At 42.4% G+C, this 17,010-nt stretch overlaps 1 protein-coding gene across 4 annotated transcripts in view; it reads left to right on the top strand.

Moving 5' to 3' along the window:
* The window catches only part of sema5a (sema domain, seven thrombospondin repeats (type 1 and type 1-like), transmembrane domain (TM) and short cytoplasmic domain, (semaphorin) 5A), a 137,140-nt gene extending 120,488 nt beyond the window's left edge, over nucleotides 1-16,652 (top strand). The window contains exons 17-23 of one of the 4 annotated variants that reach the window (XR_003981721.1): nucleotides 1,575-1,784; nucleotides 4,292-4,462; nucleotides 4,713-4,868; nucleotides 7,848-7,892; nucleotides 10,347-10,558; nucleotides 13,744-13,972; nucleotides 15,199-15,332. Coding sequence is in view for 2 of the 4 variants with exons in the window: in XM_030398606.1 (XP_030254466.1) it covers nucleotides 1,575-1,784; nucleotides 4,292-4,462; nucleotides 4,713-4,868; nucleotides 7,848-7,892; nucleotides 10,347-10,558; nucleotides 15,199-15,318 (914 nt within the window). In the remaining 2 variants the exon portion in view is untranslated. Of the gene's footprint in view, nucleotides 1-1,574; nucleotides 1,785-4,291; nucleotides 4,463-4,712; nucleotides 4,869-7,847; nucleotides 7,893-10,346; nucleotides 10,559-13,743; nucleotides 13,973-15,198 lie in introns of all 4 variants that reach the window. The other 3 variants (XR_003981722.1, XM_030398606.1, XM_030398608.1) reach the window with 3 other exon arrangements.
* Nucleotides 16,653-17,010: the final 358 nt, after the last annotated feature.

Genomic DNA, 17,010 nt, shown 5'->3' with positions numbered 1-17,010 from the left:
GCTTTTCTCTCTCCGCTCATTCTGCTCATTTCCACGCTGCTGATTAATGCACACGGTAATTATAGTTTAATAGAAATTACTGTTTCATATTTCATTAGGAATTCTCTATTCGATTCATTCCAGATGAGAGTACACAGATTAGTCAGCTGATGTTGTTTGATTAGAGGGCGAGTACGCAGTGTTGACACACTCGGCTCTGGGCGGAATCCATCTTTGGAGAGTGACATGAGGTCTGTGAAGAATTAAATGATGGATTACATTTGTGCAGCTGATTTCTGACACCATCGATGTGTTATCTATCTCTCTATCTGTCTCCGTGCTGGATTTATCTTGTGATCCATTCTCTTGGATTAATTCTTTTTCAGCTCTAAATTTTATAATCAATAAAACTGTGTTTTTGACTTGAGAACTTGAGAGGAAAAAAAGTTTTCTGTAATCTTTTCTATTATCCGGAAAAAAAAATGTTTTTTCATGTGTGAAATCAACTGAATCTTATTTTCGTTTTTCAAGAAAGAAAATTTCAGGAGAATTAGTTTTTTCTATGTTTGAAACCAATTTATTTATTTAAGTTTTTTTTGTTGTTGTTGTTTTTTTGGATGTGTGAAACCAGGTGGGAAATAAGTTTTGTTGAGAGATTCATTGATTTATTTATTTATTGATGTGTGAAACCAGGTTGGGAAAAAAAATTTGGTGAGGAGATTTTTTAATTTTTTTTGGAATACTCATTTTGGAAACATGAGGCTGTAGTGTGCCACCACCCCATGTTCTAGCTGTGGCAAGAGGGTGAACTAGAACTATTTTTAAAAGATGAAATATGGAATTCATTTAAATTAATTTAGATTATTATCTTTATCAGTCCATTTTTATCACTTCAGTTCACTTTTTCGTGCCTGCGCACAAAAAGAACTCGTCTATCATGTTCAGCATGTTAATTTAGTATATAAGCACGCTAGCATATGTGAATCAGAACTGAGCACAAAGCTGAGGCTGATGGAAAATGTCACACGTTTTGATGAACTGAAACTTAACTTTGTCCTGCCGGTGGCACTGACGATAAAAAAGTCGATGTTAAAAATTAATCCAGAGGGTGACTTGTACCAAATGTCTGTACCAAATATGACCACAATCTCAGCAATCGTTGTCAAGACGACCCTAGAAGCCAGGTATAATTTAGTTTACAGACAGAACTTCAGATTGACCGTATGCACGTGATGCTCTAATGGTTGAAATTAAATCTGTCCGTTTGCTTAACAGCACAAAATGACTAAATAACAACATAAAACATGAAGTGGGCACTGCTCTTTCAATACAAACCAAGCAAAAGCTTTTAGAGATCACTTGAAAAGCTGTAGAATAAAGACCATGTGATCAGGAGCTGCTCTTGACTCTCTGCACTATTATTGCTCTTTAGAACAAATGCACACAGTGATGCCGGGAAGGGACGTCGAGCGTCATCCACTTTCTTCTCGAAAAGAGCCGCTTTTTAAGGGAAAATGCCGTCTCAATGCGGAGAAGAGTCGAAAAAATGTTTTGGCAGTTGTCTCATTTTTTTATGTTGCTGACTCTCTTCCCAGGAGAAGTGCTTCGTCTCGGGAGGATCTCAGGCCACACGGTGAACGGCGGCTGGTCGTCCTGGAGTTCCTGGTCCCAGTGCAGCCGAGACTGCAGCCGGGGAATCCGCAGCCGGAAGAGGACCTGCAGTAACCCAGAGCCCAGGTATGGAGGACAGACCTGCCTGGGGCCAGCGCAGGAGTATCAGGAGTGTAACATCACCCCTTGTCCAGGTAAAGAAATGCACACGCAAACACAAGCTGAAAGCCAGTTTTAGCCGCACGCAGGGATAAACACATTCAAAATTCCAGGAGTCAGTTACTTTGTCAGCTCTCTTTTTCACTCAGACACAGATAAATACACAGTAATCCACAACATACTGAAGCCATGTTTCCCCCTTGATTAATGGATAAAGAATTACACTGACAGAATGACTTACCAAATCACCAGGAACCTCAAAAGAAATCAGTGGCAGATAAGAGGTGTGACGAAGACCCCAATTTACACCAGGAATCAGAGACAATCCCTGCGGCGCTCCAGTATGTAATTACATTGCTGGGTAATTATGCTGCCAGCCATGGGAGGCCATATTCTGTTGTGAAAAGCCTTGAGACAATGCATTTTCAACACTCCTGAAAGCGGAAGACAGCGGAGAGGAAGCTTTCTAATTAAAAGAATGCTCTGTCTGACAGGGGAAGTAAGCTGTCTAAATGGAAATCCAGTGCTTAGTTTGGCATAAAGCACACCTGCTATCCAGCATGGGCGCCGGCGCAGACAAGCAGGCACGTTCTCTCAGATGATTATTAATCAAGCCCCCTGGAGAAGGGCTTAGGTATCCCACAAAACAAAAAAACAAAAACCTGGATCGGCGCGTCATCTTCAGCCGGCGCAATCTGTCTTCATAGCTGCTGCCGCCGCACTGTAAGCAAGCAGAGGGAGCACGGGAGAGCGGACGGCCATCGATACTATTTTTACAGCCTGTTAATTCATTCAGTGAAAGTGGCCGCTATTCAGCTCCCAACAGCTTGAACGCAGTCGCTAATAGAGTGAGCTGTTATCAGCTGCGAGCTCAGATGAAGACTTTCGGATGGATCTAAGAGCATTAGATTTGTTTTGCCTGCCTGAGTGGTTGCCAAAAGTGTTCCCCCCCAGAGTAATACGTCGAGTGATGTACTTTGATTTTTTTCCCTGCGCCGCATCGCTATGCTAATACATGTGGTACAGCTATTCTGTTGACTGTAATAATACCGTAGCTACAATATGTTGATGAACAACTCCACACTCCTGTCCCCCGAAGGAACTGACTTAACCCAGCCTGAGTAGCAATGAATACTAATGCACACTCAATTAGCACCCCTCTGGAAGTGAGATATTATTTTGAGGCATGCACACCGCGCCGCTAGACCAATTGTAATCCTCCGATGGCTAATCCAGTGCCTTTTTAAATGTGCACTGTGAAGGAGAGAAGGGGAAAAAAGGTGTTATGCCTACCATCCATCTGGTTCAGAGACGAATGAATCCATGTTTTTCTTGCGTCTGCACCCGGGATGAGACGATCCGTCATCGAGGGCCGGGAATCGACTTATGTGTCACTTTGTGATAGAGAAATTACACTGAGATGACAAAAAGCATCGGCAACTTCAATTACCTGCACTTTGCTGCCAGCCATCAGCAGGTCTTTAAAAGCAATTCTCTAGTGGTTCTGAAAAGGGAATCTCTCTCTGTCACAATGAAGTAAGGTTTTATCCAGATGATTGACCAGGAGGATATTTACTTCTACTTTGATTCATGGCCAAACAATGCCCCCATTTTATTGCTCTTTAGTCTCCCCTCTTTTCATTTCTCCCACATCTCATTCATCTGTCTACATCTTCCTCGTGTGCTGATACAGTCATGAATTTCCATGTGTTTTTTAATCGACTGCTGTTCTGCCACTTGGCACCACATGAAGGGAGGAACAACAACAGCGGATTGCGACGCTTCATTTATCTTTATTAATCAGAGGAGAGATTGTTGAGCACGGGAGGGGGTCAGGCGTGTGCTGTAACAGCTGGGTGAAACACACTTCCTGTCACTTCAGAAACACTCTTGCACGCATATTCAAATTGCCTCATATTTGCGCGTCACGCGTCGCCGTTTGAAAGGGCTCAAAATGACTTCCAGTCGCTTGATGTTCAGAGGAAATTGTCTTTGGAAATGACCTGGAACCTCGATCCTAGAAAACATGAGAGAAGATAAATATTTGACTCGAAAACAAGAATGTGTATTACACAAGTAAAAAAATAAATAAATAAAAAAAATGTTAAGACTTACTCATAACTAATCATACAGTTTTAAAGGGACATTTCAACCAGAAATCAAAAGTACATATTTTTCCTCTTAGTGTAGTGCTGTAAGTCCATCTAAATTGTTTTGGTGGTACAGATATCAGCTGTAGTGATTTCTGCCTTCTTTCAAATATAAAAAATGTACAAGCCATTCGGCCAGATTACGTTTGAAAAACTCACCACTCACTATGCAGAAGACAGCCTAAATCTACGCAAGGGGCTAGCTAACTAAGCTAACCACAGTTTTGCAGAAGGCGGACATCTTTACATTTGATATCTCCAAAACGCTGCAACTCACACCAAAACAACTGAGATGGATAAATAGCACTGAAGGAAATTCCGCATTTTTGACTTTCAGGTTGAACTGTTCCTTTAACTTAAACAAATATGACCCTGATATCGCTGTTTTTTAGTGGACGGCAGCTGGTCGTGCTGGTCTTCATGGTCCAAGTGCTCCGTGACGTGCGGAGGGGGACACTACATGAGGACGCGAACCTGCAGCAACCCCCCGCCGGCTTACGGAGGGGACATCTGCCTGGGTCTGCACACTGAGGAGGCACTGTGCAACACACAATCCTGTCCAGGTACACACACACACACACACACACACACACACACACACACACACACCTCAGTGATAAGCAGCTTAGGGCTCTGACTCGGCCACCAATCCATCACAGGTTCATTGCTTATTTTCTTTAGTCTCTCAGAGGGCACTCATGCATGACTAATGTGCAACTGAGGGCACAGACACACACACAGTTCAAACACACACACACACACACGGACACACACTGGACAGGACGTGAGATGTGCTGTCATCCCCATTTCTAGAGAGCTGGTCCAGCTGGTCAGAGTGGTCCCACTGCGACTCTAACGGGGCCCAGATGCGCGTGCGACACTGCGACGTCCTGTTTCCCACCGGAAACCAGTGCTCGGGAAACAACAGCGAGACCAGACCGTGCTCCCCTGACTCCAATTTTATACCAGGTGATCACAGACACACACACACACACACACACACACACACACACACACACACACTGACACAGTCGCCTCTTCTCTTCAGGAAAGTGTTCGGCACTCTTGCATGACTAAACACACAACTTTGAGCACACACACTCATTCTGCGCCACCTGCCACCATATGCCCACAGCGGTAATTCAGTTCATTTCCAAGAATCTTTCCATAATGAAATACGTTATTGATCCCTCTAAGGAACTCATATCAGGTCAGAGGTCAGGTTCAGCATCAGGGCAGCGCTTTTGGGGATGGTTTGGATTAGTGTCTAGCTGAAGGACTCCTGAGTGCGGTAGGTGATTACACGGGGGCGTGAACCCGGTTGCCACACTTAAGGGCTGTTCTCCCTACTCATTCCAACAACCCCGCTGCTATATTAGTTTCATTATGAGCCTAGGAGTCTTGTCAGGCCATGCAAAAAGCACTTACAGCAGCAGTTTTACTTTTATTTTTTTTTTCTTTTCAAAAGCTGGACGGAAAGAGAGAAATGGCTCCTGTGTGCTGTTTTCTGTACCTGGTCATATAAGCATTTGAACTCTTACTTAACTATGTCTGGTGTCCATGTTTATGTGACCCGCTGCCCGTTAATAATGCAGCCTTTTTCTTAAGGTAACTCTAATGGCAGCAGTAAGGAAACAGTGTGTGGGGGCTTTACCGTTTATTAACAATGCAACGACTTCTTTAAATGTCAGCTCAATTTAATTAACAACATCGAGGCTAGACGACTTACGTGAACATTTTATTTTTAGAAAACTGGTAAGATAAGATCAACGTCACTATTTCACATTCTTACATTCCTACAGTGATAATAGTTGCCGATTTACCCCTCAAAATGTCAAAACAAAGGCTCCTTTATTTCAGATGTAGTCAAAATGACAACCGTCGCAGAGCTGCAGCTTGTGAGCTAATTAAGCTAATGTTGGCTTGATGAGCTGTTTGACTTTTTAATGTTGCGAGCACACTCGTTTTAAAATGAGAACATGGTGAAGGGGTCTTAAAATATGCACTTTATGTCTTCACATCAGGATAACACTAAAAACCTGAGGCTATAAAGCTGCACATCCCAGGCAAAAAGTTAGTAATAGTAATGCTAAATGATGAAACAATTGCTTCTTTTTATTGCAGCGTAGAGCCGCTTAGTGCCAGTAGCCCGTTATCAGTGTGATAAGAAGACATGTAAGATCAGACTGTTGTGTGTTTGGCGAATGTAATGTTGGCTCGAGTTTTCAGATTGTAAGCGTCCACAAATGAAATAAAGAGCAGCTGCTAACACTGACGTAAACACTGATAGCCTCCAGGATTGATATGTTATAGAGTAGATATGCTAATTAGAGAATGGCTTGATTTTAAAGTTAAAGCTTGTTAGCTAACAATGTGCTTCCCAGCCTTGGTAGTGACAATTTGTTATGACTCTAGTAAAGTAGAAAAGCTAATTAGCCAGGCATGCTAACAGTACAGTTTATGTAGGCGGAAATAAGGGGCAGTGCCAAAAATGATTGCTGAGGGAAACGGGGATGAATCTTATTATTCATTTTAAAACATCCACAACCTCTTTTGGTAGGACCCTCTCAATGAGAATTGTAAAAAGCAAAAAAGAACCTCCCACGCTTTATTGCAACTTAATATAGCTGATTGTATTGGTGGACTCAGGGGGGTTGCAGGGCAAAGTATCCCCCCACTTCCCGGTGGCACCATGTTTGGAAAACAGTGCGAGTGTGCCCTGTCTTGAGTGTAAATATATCACTACTTTATGCATGCTGGTGCCCTTTTTGTTTTCTATTGCCCTTGTCCCTCAAACATCCCGACTCCGCCACTGTCTCATTGTTCCTTACCTTCCTGTGATGCTGCAGGATAAAAGGAAAACCATACAGACGACTGAGGCGCTCTTTACTAGAGACCTTCCATCAGCCATAACTAATAAGATCCCCACATCTTGCCTTTTTTTCAAAACGGGCATTAGCTGATTGTTTGATGATGATGAGAACGACACCCTGATACAGAGATGCGATTGATCTTCTGCCTGTAAAACACATCTTTATGACCTGTGGGGCCCACGAAAAGCCATCTTTTTGATCTAACTGTTTGATCTCTTTTTTTAATATATAAAAAACTCTTGAAGGAGAGGGTTGAAAAATAACAATCTGGACACTCCAGCGTCTTTCTCAATCCGTCTCACTTCAGTCTCACACACGTTGGTTGAACGTGCTAGGCTAACAGCTGTTTAGCGCTTCCTGGACTCATTAAAGTTTTTAAAGTTCCCCTAAAACCTACATAAACAGCTTATAGAGCCACATATCCTGCACACGCCATTCATATTGATATCTGCTTAGACAGGCATAAGCCTTATTGACAGCTAGTAATGGGAGACACTCCAGAGCATTGATCCTAACTACACAGAGAGATCATTAAAACTTCTCCCTGCAACAAAGGATGCTTGTGTTATTCACATTGTGTCACTGCAGCTATATATATTTGGATAAAGTTATATATTCATGAGTCACAGAGTTCTCAAACTTCAAGAGTCGTTAATTATTAGACTGAACAAACATTTGATTGAAACATAAATGTGTTACCTATCCCTTATTAATTAGCAGGGATATAGTCGTGAAAACTTATCACAGGGCTTTATAGAATCACCCATTTGCCTTCACACCTTATCATCCATCCCCTTTAATGGGAAAGGTAGTCCATTAAGGTTCATTAGCAGCGTCTTGTACTTCATTTCCTTTAATGAGAGCTGATACTTTTCATAAACCACTCCAGGTGCCACGGCCGTGATTAGCTCGCAGAGTTTTTTACGATGATCTGTTTCATATTGAGCACAGCTTTTCGTCTCCACTCTCACCTTCAAGGGTACAATTTGTCATGCTAACAGGGACGTGTGCGCGCGTCTGGTTTTCTGGCCCTAATTCTGCTGCCTTTTGCTGTTTTTTCCTTTCCCTTTGTCAGAAGTCTCGATTGCACGCTCCAGCCAGGAGGAGAGGCGATGTGGAGGTAAATTTTAGCGTGTGTGTGTGTGAGAGAGAGAGAGAAAGAGAGTGTGTATGTGTGTCGGGGGGGAGAGATGGGAGGATAACACCTGGCGTTGCACATGTACAGCATCTTTAGCAATGAGACAGCTTTCTAATCCTGCTTAACGGCGTATAAATCCAGCTGGAAACTTCCCCAAGATGTGTTGAAGAAAAATGACGATCTGATTATATCTGGAGGTAGTCAAAGATAGACTGTGTGAAATTTGTCAATTTTTTTTTTCATGCTGCACAGCACTTCTCAATCCCTGAATATAATATTCTCCCCGGAATAGTAGCGTAAACTCAAGGCAGCACAGCAGACGCCACAGACTGCACTGTAAAATCGTAGCTCAGCTGTGGGAAGGAAGGAAAAGCTGCAGCCGCGTTGAATGACCAGAACACTGCAGTTTCCACTGTTACAGCTGGAGTTTGAACAAATCAATAAAGTCAGTTTTAACAGTGTCATCTTACTGCCAAGTTGCCCAGCCCAAATATGAGAATGCAATAAGCCGCTTGAGGAGAAGCGAGACTTTTTGGGACCTTTTGCGCCCCCCCGAGCCTGCCTCAACATTATTTATCCCACTGGAGGAGGAGGTCTGAGATGGAGTGATGCAACATACAGACAGTGCTCAGGGCAAAAACAAACTATTGTTCTGTCCTATACATTTATATATATTTTAACATGTATAAACAGAAGTCAGTGCAGGACTGCACTCTTGACAAAAAATAGTTTGAGACCGATAGCAAACTTTTCAGACTATTCAAGCTTAAGTCTGCATTAAACATGTTGCTCTGTGGTAGGTACAGGAAAAGGCCTTTGCACACCAAGTCTGTTTTTTTAATATGCGTTTTTTAATATATTCTCTGTTTGACAATAGTATGTTTTTTAATTCATCATCCTTTAAAAACAAAACATAAAACAGAAAGACCTGGCACACCGATTCCGAGGAGTTTCTTTTTATATTTATTGTGAAAAATGGAGATGATGAGCGGTGAAGATGAGTTTGTAGTTCTCTCACTTCTTAAAAACAAAATGTAAAATGTAAATACTGCGTCCATCTGCTCCTGAAAACAAGCCAAGAGTTTCACCTTCTAATGAAGGAGCTGCGGAATTATCCCGATCGCTTCCAGTTGCGTTTCATGATGTCATGACACACACACGCAGAAACACACTACACACACATCGCATTACATAGTTAGTATCCAAATGATGCCATCAGAAAAAAAAGGGCTGGTTTCACCTGGAGCCACAGATATTGGTCGAGCTCATGGTCAAATCGTTTTCCTGTGGTCAGTCTGTTTTATAACACTACGGTGGTTCTGAGTAGCCAAATAACCCTCTAAACAACTATGACAGGTGCAAAAAAAATAGAAAATCAAAAGTGTTCTGAATGAATTGATGACGGACGAAAGTTAACATGATTGGCACAACATGGGGTTGTACTTCTTTTTATACCTGCTGTTATTTTGGACCAAAGAAAAAATTACTTGGTGTGCGAAGGCCTTCACGTTGCTGATTGCATTCTGCATCAGAGCTGAATTAGTGCATTTTTAAATTCATGTATTTTCTCTGCAATCAGGTGAAAATGGAATACTGTTTTCCGTATTCCAAAGAAGACAGAAAATAAGATCTGCTAATCAGCTGACCCATTGTATACAGTATATACATGCCTTTACTTACATAATTTATTATTAAATACTTAAAGACTTTAGCTCAATTGCTATATGTGTAGATGACATTCACTTTAACCACAGTAATATGTTTACATGATATCTTTACTTTTAATACAACCTTTGGGGACATTTTAAAACACCTGGGATTGTGCATTAACAATACTGATAACAAAGCAGCTTTCATTGTGTTCGACTTGCTTTGTTGTGGAAGACTGATTTTAAGAACAATGAATAATGAAATGTTCTACCTGCTTTCATTAATGGCCAAACACATGATATAGTAGCATTTAAAAATACAGTGAATAGCATTGTTTTCTTTCTTGTATTTCTTTTCTTGATGTTTTTTAATCTTTTTTTTTTTACTTTTGTCCGACACCAGTCTCTGTCAATGACACAGTCGGGGGCCGCGACTATTATTGCAGGAAAAAGAAAGTGGACAGCTGGACGAATTGTTACTGTAATTATAGATAATGTGTACAAGATGTAGTTTAAAGTCGCGTGTGAATGCCAGATAAAAGTGGGGCGCAGTGTTACTCAACACCTACATGTATTTCATCCATGATGTACAGTAGTTCCCGACAGACCAGACTAAGAATAGAGCAAACTGAAGACACAGGGAAAAGAAAAATCCTGAACAGTCCCAGAGCGTCTTCTTTATTGCAGAGCACTCCATTATTACCATATGAATTGCAGCTTCAATTACCACTTCCACGTGTGCGAACTGACAGAGAATTACCCCTTCCCTTCCATTTTTCTCTTCCAGACTTCAACCTCTTCCACATGATCGCCGTGGGCCTCAGCAGCTCCATCCTCGGCTGCCTGGTCACCCTGCTGGTGTACTCGTACTGCCAGCGCTACCAGCAGCAGTCGCACGACGCCACCGTCATCCACCCCATCTCAGCCGCCCCGCTCAACACCAGCATCACCAACCACATCAACAAGCTGGACAAGTACGACTCAGTGGAAGCCATCAAGGTCTGTGGGCAGGTTTGCGCCGGGGGGGGGGTTCACTGCGGGTCACGCTTGACAGGACGCGTAGAGCAGCACTTTGTAACATGTACCTACTGTTTGACTTAATCTATGGATGTCACACTTTGAGTCAGTGCCCTTCTTCCTCAAGTTTCGCCGGCGATTAAACAAACCTCTTTACTGCATGACTCTCACTGTCACGCCACCTCCTGTCGTGCACTGACGCTCTCCAGTCGTGTAACGGATAGGCAGTTGTGCGTACATCCTCTCTCCGTGTGCTCCTCTGCTGTGTGTCTCAGTGTGTGACTTTGTTCTGTGTCAGTGGTCATACACTGCTTTCTCATAACATACTAATGCAATTACAGTACTTGTTAGTGCGTGGGTAGGTAATCAGCGAAGGCGCTCAGCATCTGCACTTTTTCCCTGCTTAGACAGGTTTCTTTGTGTCATTACCACATGCTCAATTGCAGACGGTCGGATGTAGCGGAGCCGGTGACAGAGATCCAGCTACTCAAACAGCCTCTTATCTGCTCATACATCAGGCCTTTTAATGCCAGACTGAGCTGGTGATTAATGCTTGTCCACAGCTACTTCAAGTTCCAGCTGGGCTTTTTTCAAGGATTCCCAGTGCTCTGTGTTAAAGGGTGTTTCAACCACTTTAACACACTGCGCATTTGTTTAGCCCCACAAAGGAGCTTCAGAAGCAATGAATCTGGTATCATGAGATTATACCAATAAAAGAATTCGCCTCAAAATATTCTTAGTAACTACATTTGTAAGATAGTCTGGCACCAGCAGGCCACTTAAAAGCTCTGGAGAACAAATGGTCTTCCTGTTGATAAGCAGCAACTGGATATATGCAGCGCTACATGGCGTGAATCATTGTTAGAGGGAAGCTTAGCTTGATTTAATTGCCAACTTACTGCTACTACGCCTGTCAAGCGCTCTATTCTCACACTGCAGATATGCCGTTCTTAATAATAATCATAAAAGTGAGAGAATTTTAAATGTGTGGTTACTTTTTAAACAATGGGTCCTTGAATTCAAACAGAAAAGAAATTACTTCTTTTTCAGATATTAGCCTGTTAGCTGTTACTACTGTGGCTAGCTTGTCAAGCTAACACTAGCTCCTCATGTCGTTTGTTTCTCCAACTTGTTTTTAGTCTTGAATATGCACTTAATGGTGCTTTACATTACTCCGTACCAAAAACATTAGACTAAATCTACGTCACCCAGGCAAAATGTCTCCACCCTGACCAGCTGATGATCTGTGGAAAGTAGAGTAGAGAGTAGTACAGCTCAAGTACAATACAAACAAGTATGAAACATAACCCCATTAAGCTGCTTTGCTCACATATTTCTTACTTTACTTCGAAGGCGCTCGTTGTAACCTGGGCTTTTTTTTTTACTTAACCTATTATCCCACAAGCTAAGGTAGGCTAGTTAACAAATGATGTGCCAACTCACACTCACACTTTGGAAAGGTTTACCGATGTAGTTCGCCTCAAAATATTCTTAGTAACTACATTTGTAAGATAGTCTGGCACCAGCAGGCCACTTAAAAGCTCTGGAGAACAAATGGTCTTCCTGTTGATAAGCAGCTACTGGATATATGCAGCGCTACATGGCGTGAATCATTGTTAGAGGGAAGCTTAGCTTGATTTAATTGCCAACTTACTGCTACTACGCCTGTCAAGCGCTCTATTCTCACACTGCAGATATGCCGTTCTTAATAATAATCATAAAAGTGAGAGAATTTTAAATGTGTGGTTACTTTTTAAACAATGGGTCCTTGAATTCAAACAGAAAAGAAATTACTTCTTTTTCAGATATTAGCCTGTTAGCTGTTACTACTGTGGCTAGCTTGTCAAGCTAACACTAGCTCCTCATGTCGTTTGTTTCTCCAACTTGTTTTTAGTCTTGAATATGCACTTAATGGTGCTTTACATTATTCCGTACCAAAAACATTAGACTAAATCTACGTCACCCAGGCAAAATGTCTCCACCCTGACCAGCTGATGATCTGTGGAAAGTAGAGTAGAGAGTAGTACAGCTCAAGTACAATACAAACAAGTATGAAACATAACCCCATTAAGCTGCTTTGCTCACATATTTCTTACTTTACTTCGAAGGCGCTCGTTGTAACCTGGGCTTTTTTTTTTACTTAACCTATTATCCCACAAGCTAAGGTAGGCTAGTTAACAAATGATGTGCCAACTCACACTCACACTTTGGAAAGGTTTACCGATGTAGTTAGTTAGCTAATAGCTGAACTTGCAGCTCATCTTAGAGCTTACCCTGCAGTTTTCTTACACTTTGAAATGTAGCCGTTCTGCAGCCCCGTATATTCAAAATGTAGAGGAATCCAAAGCCAAGACTTTGACACTGTTAGAGATCTTCCAAGTTTTACTCTGAAGTAAAACTTTCAATATTTAGTCAACTTGATTTTACTGTACTGTATCGATAAATCATCTCATGTTTGTTTACGTTGGATATCCTCAATTCTATCAGAGAAACTCTTCAGTGTCAGATAAATATTATAAACTTAGTGAATACACGGATCTCTGTTTGCAAAACTGCTTCACGGATATTGAAAGTGTTCTGTGCCACAGAGAGAACAGATCCTCTGGCTCGGAGCAAGCGTCCCCGAATGTAATTTCATTGCAGAATAAAGGTGTGAGGAGCGTTCATCTGTCATGCAATTAGAGTCAGGAGCATAGAGCATAATTTGGTTAGTTCTGTTGCAAATAGCGCTGGATATGAATATAGACAGTCGATGTGAAAATACAAAAGGAGCTGCATGACGAATGAACAGTGTCTAATTTTTTTTCTAAAGCACAGTCTGCCTCCGACCGTCACTCGCTGAGCCTAAACAGTTTGGATGCTGCAGTGAATTTTAAACCATTAAGTGTGCAGAACCGTAATATGCCTCCTTTGAGCGTTCATAGGCAGGACTGATGAACACCTGATGCCATGCTTTAGAGTTTCTTTCGGCTCAAAATCCTGATGATTCTAGTCACAGTGTGTCGTAGATGTTGGTGTCTTGGCCAACTGGTGTATTTCCAGCAGATTGACGTCACCATTGATCTGTAGTTTCATGTGCAGCTGATCATATTTCCAGGCTTGAGACAGAGCGTGGCTTTAGGGTTTTCTTTGAGGATGACTCTTGCCCATTCCTCTCCTCCCTGCAGCCAGATGTGTCGGTACTCTTGCCCTTGGACGACCCCGCCATGCACCAGCCTCTCTCTGCTAACATGGGGGTGTCTATGCGCGGCCTGGAGATTTTCTACTAACCACTGACCTCTACAACGTCCCGCCTCTTGACCCCCCCAACAGCTCTTTCACCCCAACCACTACTACTTCCTCTTCCCCACCGTGCCCCGCCCTTCCACTTCCTGTGGCACTTCCTGTGTGTGGCAGGTTGGAGTACAGACTCTAGTTTCTCTTTCACTGCTCAGACCCCCTTCATCCCTCCATCACGACCCCCCCCACACACACACTTCTCCCGCCCGGCTTGTGAGAAGGCAGTGTATCCCTGCTTTTTTTTCTGTTTTTCTCTTTCAACCAGTGCCTCCATTTGCATGTTCTTTTTCTCCATGATTGTCTCGTTTTTGTCCTCTATTTTTTCACTTAATTGTTTTGATTTGATGGGTTGCGGACGACGATTTCATTGTGATGCTGTTTCATTATGCTCCTCCGTTCCCTCTCGATCACTAATGCCACTTCATAGTTTAGGCAAATTTTGTTTACTGCGCCAAAAAACTCAAATGTAATCATTCTCCAGCCAATTAAGCAGGTTTAAGGCGAGGAGACAAAGTAGATAATGCTAACAAGCACCGCAGCACAGCTGTTTAAAAGCAGCCATGGGGCCACCTGCGGAGACACATAACCGTCTCCGGGGCTGCGGGAGTGTTGATTACAATCCCTCTGTGTGCAAATCACATAATGGGAAAAGAGGCAAAATATATGAGTTTTTTGTCCGGCATGCTCGTTCCCTATCAGTGTCAGTCTGAAACATCCGTCAGCCGCAAATGCAGCATCATCAAGTGTTCAATTACACTGCCCCAAGGGACTCCCGGCACACGCTCTCAGACTACGACAGACTGGATCTGAACACATCCATTTGGCAAATTGCTGATGTTGTATTGAGCACCACATCAGAAGCTCATTCCATGTTTACCGTGTCACGCAGGCACAGAGAAGATGCCCTCATGGCTCTTCCTTATTGTTTAACGTAGAAGAGGCCCCCCGTTGATCGATTTTTATGGTCGGGATTGTCCTAGAGGGCCAACAATCCGAGGGCCATAAAAGCTGCTGATGCTGGGTATTAGGGATGACAGAGGTGGACATACGGACACGCATTGAAAAAGTTTAGCCCTGTGGTGGCTTATCATTTCTCCAGCCCTGTTTGCAAATGCTTTGACCTTGCTCTGTGAAATGTATGTTTCATTCACTGAGCGGCCTCCCCATTGATTTGTCTTGCTCCCCTCCTTTTTTGTTGGTGTTTTGGGCTAGATGGATTTGCTTTTTACCTCGCCATCTGGGCTGAATAATCACTTGATGCAATGTGTCGCAAACAAGTCCATACTGACTCCTCTCCCTTTTCTCCTTTCCATCTATTCTTCTATTTCTTTTTCATCCCCCAGGCCTTCAACAAAAACAACCTGATCCTGGAAGAAAGAAATAAGTACTTCAACCCACAGCTTGCCGGGAAGACATATACCAACGCATACTTCACCGACCTCAACACCTACGATGACTATTAACCCTCGATTCGGCGGTTCAGACTCCATACCATAGAGAGGACGCCAACCCTTTCATCCATTTTTTTTTTTGACTGTGTTCTTTTCTGTGTGCTTTGTATTGAGATTCGTGACACCATGCGTGGGATAGTCCCACTCTGAGACTCTATGGCAGCTGGTATGTAATGTAAAAACAGACACACAGTGTTGCCAACAGAGGGAAAAACCGCCCACATTCTCTCAGGTGCCTTGGGGTACGCTCGGAAAGCTCATATTTTTTGACTCTCGCTGAGAAACGGACAACTGGATTTCCCGACATGGACAAAAAAAAAAAAAAAGGGAAAAATTAAGAACTCAATGAAACTGTGGGAAAAATGTGATCCCTTTTAACTTTCCTGTGACGCCTCTAAAGAAAAAAAAAAAAAAAGAAGACCTGTATTTGTAATGATGGGAAATAACCACAAAACCGCTTTGCATGACTTCATCTGACGTGTTTTTCTCTGTTTTCGTTTTGCATGGTTGGTCGCATTCCAGGGTTTGGGGGACTCGAGCCTTTTTTCGCTGGTCTTTGGTTCGGGACTGGTTTTGGAAGTCATAAAAGCGAAGACTGTGGTGATGCCTGGTGGCTTTTTACTATTTACTGCTGCAGCAACCTCCAGACGGATCAATATCAATCCAACCCCACCCCGAGTCCTCGAGGATGTAGATATTTGAAGTCTGTGGTTAAGTTTGTCCATTTCTTTTGTTTTTTTCTTCCTGTTACAGGCTCTAGCAGCTCAAAGTGATTGAACTTCAAGTTTTGTTTTTTCATTTGCTTTTAAAGGTAAATATGTTTTGTACAGGAAGTTAAGTTTGAAGCCTATGTCTGTAGTTTTCTAAATACATTTATTCAATGTATCAAGTGTTTAAAGAATAAAAACATTTCCTTTTGAAAAAGAAAGTTTATGTGCATTCAGAAAATTGGGAGATTTCTCATCAGCCCGCATCGAGTTCAGTCTTTGTCACCGTACTTTTTATATTTTTTGTAAAAAAAAAAATAATAACAATGATGTTTTTGAATTTTGATAGTGTTCGCTCTTCCTTTTGGCTTCTGAGTTCAGTATGTATTTGTGAGAGCAGGATGTTAACGGCATTTACTGTACAGATGGAGCGTAGCAAAAGGTTGTTCTCCTGAACCCCCGGCTGGAGTGCTACTCATATTACTATAAGATGAAATCCATTCATCGAGTTGAGATATTTCTGTTTCAGAGTGTATAACCAAATATTAGGTTATTCAACGGCTCAGTTGCAACTAACTCTTTTTACATGTTTGCTTGTGTTACTGTGCATAAATTAAAAACTGCTTCGTACACAACAGACTTGTCAGAGTGTGAGTTCTGGATGCGTTTTTTTTCCCCCCCCTCATTTGTGGATCTTTGATCTCCCAGAGTTGTATCTCCTCTGCTTTTATGACACACAGAGATGGCTTCAACTGGAGTGATATAAAGCACTCAGTTGCAAGTGAGAGACACTTCTGCCCACTGTGGTTTGCTCTGACAACTTCAGAGACTTTGATATTCCTCTGGCAAAACACTGTAAAAACCACAGCACTGTAAGCACTCAGCGGCACTTCATAAATCACTCAAAATCAGAGTGGAAGTCCCTCCACCCGTTTTTTTTTTTTTTTTTTTTTTAAAGGGAGTCTTCAGCAGGGCCCTGCAGTGACAAATGGCATCG

This window comes from Sparus aurata, chromosome 19 (assembly GCF_900880675.1).
Source record: "Sparus aurata chromosome 19, fSpaAur1.1, whole genome shotgun sequence".
Taxonomy (NCBI): Eukaryota; Metazoa; Chordata; class Actinopteri; order Spariformes; family Sparidae; genus Sparus; species Sparus aurata.
Note: the sequence above shows the minus strand (reverse complement) of the source record. Positions and strands in the feature narration are given on the sequence as shown.